We start from the raw sequence: 13,355 nt of genomic DNA, 5'->3' as shown, positions 1-13,355 counted from the left end.
AATCAGAGTATTTTAGAGCTTGAAGTTACGACCACAGGCAGTTTTTTATACATTGTTTGCTGGACGATAACCTCATTTTTCTGCATTTCACGGAGCCTACCCGTCACAGAGTTTAGGTAAAATTTACATTAGAATTCACAATGGTATGACACAGGACTTCGAAAAGGGCACCGCTACTGGCTAAGTTTCAATACAAATTGTCGCATGAAAGAGATTATGCATGATAAAATGAAAAGAAGGCACGACAAAGCTACCTGCATAAAAGAAAACAAAACCTACCTGCAGACCCAAATTTCAAGTTGAAACGGCACAGCCGAGAGTTAGGCCAAATTACGGTGTATTGTTTCTGTTTAAGAAACAAGGTAATATCAAACAATATTGCAGGAGAGAATAAATATTTGTCAAAATATCTTATAAATCCAAGTTACCTTATCGGACCCATCGCTGTTGGCGTATGTTGTCCAGAACGTTCCATCTCCACTGTACTGAAGTTTGTACGACGTCACCCATGAGTATTGATCATGGACAGGTTGAAAGGCACCCTGAGTAACGATGCCCGTGACGCGCTTTATCACCCCCAAATCAACCTGAAATGCACAATTGTTTTAACATATTATAATATAGCTTGGAACAGCATTGATGCTAACCGCAAGTATTTCAAACGCAGTGATCCAGGCAATGGCAAAGGTTGGGTACAATACTTATTACATACTGCAATAAATCACAGTGCCTTCTACGAAATTATGAAAAACTTTAACTGTTCTCCAACTCAAAATTTGACTCACCAGAAATTTTTGACTGAATCACTCAGTCTTCCTCAGCTATTTTGAGTTGGAGAACAGTTTAAGTTTTTCATAATTTACCAACTCATATGAACTTTCATGCTGTTCTACGAAGTTAATTGGAAGTTTTTCAAAACACGAGCATGATTTCAAAAAAATTAAACCTACCTGCAACCATTGTGTTCTGTCCTGGCCCGCTGATGCCCAGCCTCCCACACCAGCAGTTCCCTTCAAACGGCCAAAGTAGGGTTGCACATAAGTCAAGACTGAAGATGCGGTGATGCTGTCATCTGGTATGGCACCAGATTCCATCCCAAGCGGACTCTGACAGACTGAGAAAAATTGCAGTTGCTGATTTAATTGTTACCTTCACCAAGAAGGTTATGTTTTCAGTAGCGCGCTAGCGTTTGTCCTTCTGTTTGTTTGTCTGTCTGTCTGTCTGTGAACAGCATAACTCAAGAAGCTTAATATGCATTGTCATGAACCTTGGTAGGTGGGTAGGTCTTGGTAAGACATAGAAATGATTAGATTTTGGGCCCTTGGCGGCTTTCCTAGGTACTGCAGCAGAGCTTTCGGCTTTTAGATCTCATGATCTGCACAAGCTAGGGTCATGAATTTTAGGAGGTAGATAGCTCTTGGGCTAGGGAAGAAGTGACATGAGCTTGGGTCCTCTAGCGGCTTCTTCTTGATCTGCAGGATCATTTGTTGAAAAATATTCCAAGGAGTATAACTCAAGAACCAGTTGATGAATTGTCGTGATTTTTAGTATGTAGGTAGCTCAAGTGATACTTGAATGATTAAATAAAAATAATGCAAATCAGGAGCTAATTTGCATAATTAATGAGGAAAATTTCTAAATCGGCTTCGTTCGATAATAGGACTATGAAACACTTGTGACATGCAACTGAGAACGAAAAACATCTGAGGATATAGATTGTGTAAATGACAACCTTATTTGCATAATTGGAAATTGTAAATTGCTATAATTTGACAGTAGTAACTGCTCGGAATTTCATACTTGCTGCATGTGAGGCGAAGGTGACTTTATTCAAATCATTATTTCAATTGCATAATTTATGAGGAAGTGCTGGTATAGCCTTTTTGGTTCGATAAGGCTGCCATTGGGTGGAGAATATGATCAACTGATGCAATCCATGCAAATGAGGGCCTTATTTGTGAAATCAATGTATAATTCCTAAACTGGAAAGGTTAACATTATTTGGCGAAGGTATGAGATCGTGCAACTCTTGTTGGGTATGATTTTGCAAATAAAGATTATTACTTATCCTCCACCCACCTGTGGTGAATGTCCCGTTGATAACCCCGTTTGGTTGATCATTATCGTCAAAAGAAGTCAGAGTGAGGGTGTATTCTGTGTGATCCATGAGTCCTAACACAGTTGCCGAGGTGTCTCCCGCTTCTGGTGCGGGGGAGAGGTCCTGGTACGAGCCCGACCCGTCTGCTGGCTGGTAGCGGAGCGTGTAGCGCGAGATCGGAAGATTCCCCACGACTGTCCAGGACACGTTAAGGTGACTCATCCCGGCATCATTAAGGGTCAGCCCCCAGAGTACTGAGCATGAATTGTATTAAAAAATCAATTAGTACCATGTTTACTGTAGAATGCAATATACTGTAAGACGTAGTTTCTTATATCTTTTTTTAAGGTCATCACGTTGACTTAGTTATATTGATGACATCCTTTGGGAAGCGCAAAACTGATGCGAGCGTACAAAAGAAAACAAATGCCTTTATTATGAAATCCACGTGGTTATGAAGGTTGAACAAATAACTAAATACAGAGTAATATTTCAATGGCATGGTGAACAGTCTCCCCTTAATTTTTATTCCTCAACATTTCCTTCTTGTCCTTTGGAATCGATTTTTGCATTCTGCAAAAAAGTACGATTTCCCAATATTCGTTTTCAATTTATGGCATATGTCTGCTCATTTTGCAGCTACTTTGTACGATTTTTAGTATGATCAAAGACTTTTTTTTTTGAAACGGACAAAAATTCATGTGCGCACGGATGTTATCCATACCGTCAAATCACCATGGCCTTATACATGTTGTTTGCACCTACAATTAGCCCTTCGGTATCTCTTTGCAATAAACTTAAATATCGTAATTGATACTGCTCAAACATTGCTAATAAACTAAGTTCAAGCGAATGAAAAACAATCTACTCTCAGTGCTGCAGCCTAGAATCTCCACCCTCATGGCAATGCGGTGGTGCCAGCGCTGAGGGTTGAAGCGCACATAACGGGCGTCGACAGGGTTGCCCAGTAGGTTCGTTACAGGATTCTCCGTGTCCGTGTTGCCAGTGAAAACCTGGAAGGTAAATGCATGATTCCGATGAAAACTTGACCACATGTGAACTTGAATTGGCGCAATCTTGGTTTTAAGAATACGTACACTACTCCAGGATTGCTGCACATGTCGCAAAAGAAAACTGACCTTCTATTTGTCATGAACAATGTATGATACTGTTTGTTTTATAAAAGCTAGAGACTAATTTTTCAGGTTTTATACACAACAAGAGATGCACGAACGGATACATACGCCAAATCATGTTAACCGTTTAAATTGACTAATTATAAATAGTTTTAAGGTGTCTATGCAGATTATAAGAGTCTCATTTGTATTAATTGCAACAGTTCATATTCTCCACCCAATGACAGTCTTACCTCGAGAAAAATACGGCTGTTCTAGCATTTATATAGCATCATAAATTATGCAAATTAGTTCCTTAATTGAACAAATTACGTTCAGTGTTGTTAACTATCAGTTAAATTTTAAATACAAGTACTAAATTCACAACAAGTTACTACAATCAAATTGTACCAATTTTCCATCAAATATGCAAATTTTGTCTTTCTTTACATAATATCTGCCATATATGATCATAACGTTCTCAATTACACATGTCATAAGCGTTTCATAGCCCTAAAATCGAACACAGCAGATATTTAAAATTTCCCTCATTAATTACAGAAAATATATCCTGATTTGCATAATTTTAAGTTTTATTTTATGTCATAATTTTATTCATTTTCTTTTTAGTTTTATTATGTCAAGCGTCACTTAAGCTACCTACATACCAAAAATTACGACAAAATACCGGCTTTTAGTTATACTATCTTGAAGTTTTTAAGGCAACCGTCCTGTGTGTAGGACGTTGGTGCAGGCTTTTGCGGCGAGAACACAATCCCGAACGTGGCCTAGCTTGTACATCCCCCCCCCTCGTCCCGGTTCATCACTGGGGTAGACTTCCTTACCCAGACCGCTTTTTTTAATCCATTGAATTTTCCTGTTGTCCCCTCTCTCTCACAGGAAAAGAAACTTTTTTTTTCCTATACTTTACGAACCTTTACGACAAAATCACATCCCAGTCCGAGATTCACAAGTACCGAACACGTCCAACTTGCACAAACAAAATCAGACTACCAAAACCAAAATCAAACTCTCAGAAAAAGCGCTTTATATACAGGATGTCACAGTTGTGGAATAACATAGGCAACTAGCAAAGTACTGGATTGTAAATAGTGAATTGTGTAAAGTTTGCCACGTACTGTTAATTTTGTAATGTTTTGTACGTTTGTAATATATGTATGTAAATATGAATGTGTAGACCACAGGAAGAATATCCTCTTATGAGGCTAATTGTGGATCTGAAATAAAACTGAAAACTGAAAACCCCGTCGTGCACTTCCAGAACAAGCTGCTAGGAAGTCCAAACTCACATGATATTTTCCGAAGCGGCAAAACAAAAGCTACCTACCGTCCAAACTTTAATGGCCGTAGTATGTCCAGATCACAAGATATCAAATTGGTAGTTGCAAGTTGCAGTACCAAGGGAAGCCAATAGGAAGACCAAAATCCTATCGTTTTCAGTTGTTGCCACACCCTACTAACGCACTAATATTAAAACCAATCCATCCAGCCGTTATTGAGTCATCTTGTTTACCGACAGACAAACGCAACTAAAAGTATGACCTTTGTAGAAAAAAAATATTTGTAGGATGTATCTACAGGAGTCCGTCTTTAAACACTAACGATATCAGTAACGAGTTCAGCGACGTACTGACACTGGCAAGCAAGAAAGAAGCAAAAGGTATTGTAACGATGAATAATAAGTGCACTTTTAGCAATCAGAGTATTTTAGTACTTGAAGTTACAACCACAGGCAGCTATTGAGAGATTGTCTGCTGGACGATAACCTCATTTTTCTGCATTTCACGGAACCTACCCGTCACAGAGTTAAGGTAAAATTTACATTATAATTCAAAATAGGAAAATTAAAGTACGACACAGGACTACGAAAAGGGCACCGCTACTGGCTAAGTTTCAATACAAATTGTCAAATGAAAGAGACCATATAATGTAATGAAAAGAAGGCACAACAAAGCTACCTACATAAAAGACAAAAACGACCTGCAGGCCCAAATTTCACACCGAGAGTCGAGCCAACTTACGGGATATTGTTAATGTCTAAGAAACAAGGTGATATTAGACAATATTGCAGGATCTAGGAGAGAATAAATATCTTATAAATGGCCAAGTTACCTTATCGGACCCATCGCTGTCGGCGTATGTTGTCCAGAACGTTCCATCTCCACTGTACTGAAGTTTGTACGACGTCACCCATGAGTATTGATGATAGACAGGTTGGAAGGCACCCTGAGTAGTGACGCCCGTGACGCGCTTTATCACCCCCAAATCCACCTGAAATGCACAATTGTTTTGACATATTACGATGTAACTTGGAGCAGTTCTTACTAACAGCGCTGATGCTAAACGCAGTATTTCAAACGCAGCAAAGTATTTCAAACGCAGTAGTTTAGTCGATGGCAAAGGTTGGGTACAATTTTTATTTGCTGCAATAAATCACAAGGTTCACAAGGAGTTTTTCCAAATACCTGCATGATTTAAAAAAAAAGACATATTAAACCTACCTGCAACCATTGTCCTCCGTTATAGCGCGCTGATCCCCAGCCTCCCCAACCAGCTGTTCCCTTTAAACGGCCAAAGTAGGGATGTAGTAAATAATGATGCCCGACTCCAGATGCAGTAATGCTGTCATCAGGTATGGTGCCAGATTCCATCCCAAGCGGATTCTGACAGACTGAGAAAAAAACATTCCAGTTGGTGGTCTGGATGTCTTACAGCATGCAACGACAAAATGCATTTTACGGAAATAGAATAACAAGAAGAGTAACACAATGTAGATTTGGACGGTGATTCACCCAATGTACACACATTGAACAACAAATCAGCAGATATTTAATCTTATATCTAATATATTCTAAGCGAACACAACACAAACATCCGGGACAACATGAACAAAATGATGGCAAGAATGGTTCTTTCTGGTTACACTTTGAAACAACAAAACAGAGATTTGGAGTTTTAACAAAGTTTTTTTTTTCCAAATACACGAAAAACAGATTTGGAGTTTACGTTAAGCCAACAGGTCTTAATGTCTTCTACGTTGAACTGTATGCCTTTACCAGGCAAAGTTGAGATTAAAATACATTGCATTCTCTTCTAGAAGTGAAGTTTTCTACCACTGTACAGCGCACTGGTAAGCACGCTATTTCGTATACATACTAAGCAGTTGCACGTTACAAAATCCGTTGGTTCTTCCATCCAACTTAACTTATCCCCCGCCTACCTGTAGTGTATGACGCGTTGATGACCCCGTTCGGCTGGTCGTTCTGGTCAAACGAAGTCAGCGTGAGTGTGTATTCTGTGTGGTCGATGAGTCCTAGCACAGTTGCCGAGGTGGCTCCCGCTTCTGGTGCGGGTGAAAGGTCCTGGTACGATCCCGACCCGTCTGCCGGCTGGTAGCGGAGTCTGTAGCTGGAGATCGGAAGATTCCCGACGACTGTCCAGGAGACGTTTAGATGACCCATCCCGGCATCATTGAGGGTCAGACCCCAGAGCACTGAGCAGGAATGGCATATTAAAAAAAATTAACAGCAAAACTTGTGCCACGTATGCTGTAGTATGTAGGATAGTGTTAATCGTATACTTTTATATCATTGTATTTTTGTACATTTTGCTTGTACCTGCAATGGGCCCTTTGTTATGTCTTTATTAAAAACTTCTTGATATTGATTAACAATTCTAAAATATTGCTAGTGAACTACAAATATTGCTAGTGAACTAACTTCTACCCAATGAAATAAACAATACCAACACTCAGTGCTGCAGCCAAGAATTTCCACCCTCATGGCAATGCGGCCATGCCAGCGCTGAGGGTAGAAGCGCACATAACGGGTGTCTACAGGGTTGTCCAGTAGATTCGTTACAGGTGTCTTTGGGTCCGTGTTGCCTGTAAATATCTGGGAGAAAAGGGTGTCGGAATAATAGGAAAGAAGTGCACTGGACAGCAAAGTATTCAACAGAATGAAGTTATGGTCAGAGTAAATTACTGATAGACTTAAAAAATAAATAATAATTTCAAGTTCCAGCATGTCAGAGATCCTACCCATTACAAACCTATAAAGTAGGCCTGTTTACCTTATGTTTGAGTATAACAATCAAGGAGAACACAATAGAAAAATTGCAGTACCAAAAAAAAAATTAAAAAGTGCATTGCTGTTGTCTAATATTCAATACAAAGTGCTGCATGGATGACACAAACAAAAGAAAAACAAAGCTAGCTACATAAAAGCAAGACAGGACCTACCTGCAGCCTCAAATTAAAAAAAAATCTCCACGAAACAAGTAGATATCAAATAATATTACAGGAGAGAATTAGTGTTATTCTTTAGAAATATGAATCCAAGTTACCATATCTGATCCATCGCTGTCGGCATATGTTGTCCAAAAAGTTTCGTCTCCACTGTACTCAAGTTTGAATGTCGTCACCCATGAAAGTTGATTAAAAACAGGTGAGTGGGCACCCTGAGTAATGATGCCCGTGACGCGCTTTATTCCACCTAAATCCACCTAAAACGAAGGATTGTTTTGACATATTATACTATTACTGCAGCCTGGAGTACTTATTGCCAACAAGACTAACGCTGAACGTAGTTCCTCTTGACGTAGTAGTTTATGCGAAGGCTTGGGTACTTCACTCAATAGCTGTAATGAATCGAATTGCCTTCCATGAAGTTAGTTAGGTGTAGTCATTTTTAAATGTACAAATCGTTTAAAATGTCTACCCACCTGCAACCATTGTCCGATGATATGCATGGCTGGTCCCCAGGCTCCATAATGAGTAGTTCCATTTAACCTCCCGAGGTGGGGATCCAGCGCGTAGTGATGCCCGACTCCAGATGCAGTGATGCTGTCATCAGGTATGGCACCAGACTCCATCCCAAACGGGCTCTGACAGACTAGGAGGAAACAAAAAATGTGTTCCTGTATTTGAATGACCTAAAACCGGCCTAGCATAATATTACCTGTATTAAAAAAAACAGCATTACAGTTGTAAAGACTATGTAGGTTCGTGCGCTGATTTATCTATTTCTATCCGTAAATGCACTGTCATCGTCCCATTGATGAAATGTATTCCAAACGAGACCAACACACAAAAGTTTGGCAATATATTGAGAACGAGTCCTTATGGATATTTTGTTTTCGTTTTTTGGTCGTCCCTAGTTGTCGACGATGGCCAATGATCTTAGCTCGTCACTATAAAGCACAAGCCCAAATCCCTTCCGATTTGTTAACATTAGAAAACAGAATGAAAGCAGTAAAGCAATAAAGTTATTTAGAAATGAAGCAACACCGTCGGCCTATATGGGGATAATTTAACATTTTCACGTATAGTGAATATAGGACAAATCGTTGGTACAAAACTTAGTAACATTTGATGCAAAAACTTGAACACCTATGTTGACAATATAGGAAGTCGAGAGAAAATTTATTTGTTTCTTTTGTTGGATAAGCAACGATACACCGCAAAGATTCTTTAAGATTAGAAATACACACAAACACAAGGGTGATAGCTTAAAATTAAGAACGTCAAGGTATCGGTAATGAATTTTGGGTGCAGTCAATATACGCTACCTTTTCGTATACATGTATGAAAAGGACACAAACTACATACTTGTGTCCACATGTTATCCTAAGTTAATGGTTCAAACCTAGCATTGTTGAACAGGCACATTTTCAGTAATGAAAAAATGACAAGTAGGCCATTTCCCAATTACAGTTGTGACGAACAAAAAATCTTGAATTTGAATTTGTATTTATGGATTTTCAACTTATGGTTTACCTTGCCCAGTGACTGTTGCAGTTGTCGCCATCAACAAAAGAATCATCCACCTCCAGAACCCGGATGTACCCGGACCCGACATCGTGTCAGCGTACACCACCTGAATTAACACAAACAACAATTATGTGTGGTATCTTATCAGTTACTTTTAAACATTTAATCACTTTGGTTGTACAGAACAAACATATTCCTCTGCTGCCCTGCAGGATTGCATCGGAGGGTGGCGCTATTGAGCCGGTCAGAAGTATAAGGCCACATCCATCGATTTCTATCGCTGGCTTAGCGTGAGAAGCAATATGTTTAAAACTAGAAAAGCATATATTTCTTCTGAAGCAAATGTAACATATTTCAGTCCGTCAACTCATTCCAAAATAGACTGTTCCATACAAAGCTTACAATTTCATGTAGTACTCCTCAACATCAATTGTTTCCATCCCGAAAGGTTGTCCTCAATAGTGTTTTCAGTAAAGCGACGGTCACAACCCGCCGTGCGTGCTTTTTGTCCGTACGTTTTTTGGAGGCTACGTCTGCTACGTTTTTTCTGAAAACGTGGGGAAGGAGTGGCGTCTACGCACGTCACTCGCACGTCACTCGCACGGTTGCGCAAAGTGTAAGAGTGTGGTCTGCACGCCAAGTCTGGCCGTGAGTGGTTGCGTGCATCGTACGTTGCGCAAGTGGTAAGTGAGTTGTACGTGCTTACAACGACCGGTGTCTGTGCGATTGCTACTTTACCGTCAGGAGGCCGTACTCACACGTGCTTCTTCCGCTCGGCACGTACTCGCACGCACGGGTGGTGAATCCGTAGACCGCACATAGAAAATGTTTTACATGCACTTAAAGTTCTACGGCGTGTCTGCGAGCTCCCAAATCCGTAGGATTCCGTACGGAGGCGGTACTCACCACGCACGGATGCCCTACGTTTGCCCACGTTTTTGCACGTAGACAGCACGCAGAAGCACGTACGGCGGGTTGTGACCGTCGCTTAAAACAACTCGCCGTGCGTGCTTTTTGTCCGTACGTTTTTGTCGTGGCTACGTCTGCTGCGTTTTTTCAGCAAACGTAGGGTGGCCGGCCGAGGGAGTACGTCACTCGCACGGTTGCGCAAGGTGTACGTACGTGGTCTGCACGACACGCCTGGCCGTCAGCGGTTGCGTGCATCGTACGTTGCGCAAGTGGTAAGTGAGTTGTACGTGCTTACAACGCACGATCTCTGTGCGATTTCTACGTTGCCGCGTACAGGCCGTACCTACACGTGAGGCGTACGCACGGTTTCCTTACTCACTCGCACGTTGTAAGTGCGTGCACCTCCTGTTAACTTCATCATCACTAGCCGCCCTGGTGTCTTCCGCGGCCCGTTTCTTTGGGTCTTGTCTGGTAGTCTTCTTCTGAGCCTTCCTGGGCATCTTGGAGACGAGTTGGCAGTCGCCCGTCAAGTTGTCTTTATATACTGTAGAGATCAGGTGCGTTGCACGTGCGTTGCACGTGCGGAGCACCTGGTATGGTGCACGTGTGTTCTGCGTGGTCATTGAGCAGGTCAACTGGGAAGTGAGGAGTAAGCACGGATGACGCAAGCACCGTGCGTGGCACGCACGTGCTTCGTGCGCTGTCCGTACAGCAATTGCACGTGAGAATAGTGAAGTGAGACTCACGGAGTCCGTACGTTGCACGCTCATAGGCTGTACGGGGCACGCGCGTCGCACGTACTCGCACGCACGGGTGGTAAATCCGCAGACCGCACGTAGAAAAAGTATTACATGCACTTAAAGTTCTACGGCGTGTCTGCGTGCTCCGAAATCCGTAGGATTCCGTACGGAGGTGGTACTCACCACGCACGGATGCCGCACGATTGCCCACGTTTTTGCACATAGACAGCACGCAGAAGCACGTACGGCGAGTTGTGACCGTCGCTTAAGGGTGTTCTCCAAATCCCAATTAAGTATTATCAAGCATCACTTTGTGTTTTATTCTTAGAAAACTAAAAATGTTTGATAGTTTATTTTCAACACCAAAATCACACCGACATTAGAACAAATTTTCAGACAGAATCCACGACAATCTGTATCTGCCCAACAGTTGAATCCATTCAACAAAATGGCAAGGAATAAGGAAAGGTCCATTGGAAATGATTAAAAAAATATTACTTAAGTTAATGTTTGGGTCACATTGCGCCAGTTAGTAATATTTACATTTGCGTGAGTTTATCAAATGTTGGAAATGTTGGCTGCCTGCCAAGCATGTCCCATGACACCTGGGCGCCAAACGAGCTGGAACAAAAATCTGCCTGAGGACAGGATGCCTGTGTTTCGTCCCTTATCTGTCAAAGTACGCTGCACCTCTCGCCATATAAACATAACATCCGAACTCACTACGAAACTCACTTTCAAAATTTTGTAGAGATTTTCGATGATACAGGACAAACTGATAATGTCGGCATACAAATATACAATCAGCTTTCTCTCGTCGGAGATGGAATTCATTTACTACTAGGTTAACAACATGACGTCGTGAGGCCGAACAGCATAAAGGCGTGAGCGTCAATGCCCTACCTAACATACACATTTAAGCTGACAATGGCCTCAAATGTCATAATACCATATAGCGCGGTAGGTAAGGTGAGTTCTTTAAGTTAGGTAAAAGTCAACATCATCAGTCTTAAATCTTGCAAATCAGGGTTTTAATTATTTGCAATTATCATAATGTATGAATGAGAAAATGCAAGAATTTCTGTCTGAAGTCTAATGTATAAAGTTGGGGAACTCTAGCTTTTGTATACATATTTCTTATAGTAGTCAGTATGCAAATTAAGAGGTCCTTGTCTGTCTGCAGAAATGGCGCCACGACACCTGAGCGCCAAACGAGCATGAAGGAAACTCTGCCTGAGGACAGAATATCTGCGTTTTTGCGGGTCCTGTGAAACATACAAGAACGCTGTAAATTGGACCATACAACTCGCACGTCGCATTCGAACTCTTCTGGCCTGTTATCTGTACAAAAGGTACATGTACTTTTATAGCGATCCTATACGATACATCGCCAACTGATAAAGTGACATTTTTTTTATTTAAGTATAGATTTTATCGACATGCTGCTGAAAAATGACATTTTTTTTGCACTGAATTACCCCCCTCCCCCCAAACACGATTCTCGAAACAACCGTTACAGTAATTTTGAGCCGGTAATAAGGTATTGCAAATTGCCCAGATCGAACACAGTCCGGGTTCTAGAAAATGTGGGAACTTCGCAGCCCAGATTTGACCACCGTAACCCGACTGGAGTCGGATCGCCTAAAGGCCGGAGATCCAACGCCCGGGAGGTCTGTGTTTAATCGGAGTTGACATGTATCAATTATTGTGGTTAGAACATGCGCCTCGCACAATGGGAGAGGGCAGACAAGGTCCTGTGAACGATGGAAAAATACCCTGCCCAACAATAGAGGATACAACCATTAATATGAAACCTGTCAAAATTAGATCATGGACAATGGACAGGTATAATTACAGCCACCAACATCGTGTCAAGCTTGTGACCGTGGGAAACATTAAACTAGCTTTAGCCACCGACCTAACAGCGTAACCGCGTGTTAAAAAGGGCTAACAAAACCCACCGAGATTTCCACATAAATGTAATGTACGAAGTCTCATTATCACGTTTGTTTTAAATCTCAGTCTTTCTCTGGGAATTTAATTAAAGTCTGAAGCGTGACGTCGTTATCCCAAGCAGAGTTTTCAGGGAAGGCAAAAATGTCACAATTTCAGGCACAAATGTGACAAATCTCTACAATTTGACTCAGGCTTTACAATGTTCAGAAAAAGTATAAGGGTGACTTTGACTAAACCTTAGTTAAGTATGGCGATGTAGACTGCCGGGTCATAGCAAAGCAGAACAAGCAATGAATAACGGTTACAATATTTTATATTTTCTCTATCCTTTTACTTTTAGACTTGTCAAACGTTGTAAAGTTACGATATGGTATAGACCAAAACCTTAGTCTAAAATGTGTTGTATTAACTTCCACCTTTCTTGGGTGCTAACTACGTCGGAGTTGTAACCGTGCTTTCAAAACCACCGTTGTTCAAAACCTGACAAATATGATTTCATAGTACTCCTGTGAGTATCAAGTCTCAATCTCAGACAAAAAGGTTTCGAACGTGACAAGATGCATCGACGTCTCAAACAGGAGCGGGGAGGATATGACAAGCTTTGCGGTGGGGCACCGTGGGTGGGACGGGGAAAATGCAATCAGGTACGGTGCGACACTCACACTCAGCTGACGTTTTTGCAATAGAGTTTTAACAAGAGTTTCACAACCTCATACCTTCGCCAAATGATGTTAACCCTTGCGGGT

The 13,355-nt window shown here is 41.3% G+C and overlaps 1 protein-coding gene across 1 annotated transcript in view; it reads right to left on the bottom strand.

Annotated features, from left to right (window-relative positions):
- Positions 1–13,355, bottom strand: part of LOC109479099 — a gene marked incomplete at its 3' end in the record, with an annotated part of 41,305 nt that overhangs the window by 20,995 nt on the left and 6,955 nt on the right. Inside the window, exons 3-11 of the mRNA XM_019780973.1 lie at positions 7,957–8,126; positions 7,579–7,737; positions 6,983–7,127; positions 5,736–5,905; positions 5,347–5,505; positions 2,967–3,111; positions 2,080–2,352; positions 951–1,114; positions 429–587 (exon numbers count right to left, since the gene is read on the bottom strand). Coding sequence (XP_019636532.1) covers positions 429–587; positions 951–1,114; positions 2,080–2,352; positions 2,967–3,111; positions 5,347–5,505; positions 5,736–5,905; positions 6,983–7,127; positions 7,579–7,737; positions 7,957–8,126 — 1,544 coding nt within the window. The remainder of the gene's footprint in view (positions 1–428; positions 588–950; positions 1,115–2,079; positions 2,353–2,966; positions 3,112–5,346; positions 5,506–5,735; positions 5,906–6,982; positions 7,128–7,578; positions 7,738–7,956; positions 8,127–13,355) is intronic.

This window comes from Branchiostoma belcheri, unplaced genomic scaffold (genome assembly GCF_001625305.1).
Source record: "Branchiostoma belcheri isolate BF01 breed outbred unplaced genomic scaffold, Haploidv18h27 scaffold467, whole genome shotgun sequence".
Classification (NCBI taxonomy): domain Eukaryota; kingdom Metazoa; phylum Chordata; class Leptocardii; order Amphioxiformes; family Branchiostomatidae; genus Branchiostoma; species Branchiostoma belcheri.
This window is presented reverse-complemented; position numbering and strand designations above follow the sequence as displayed.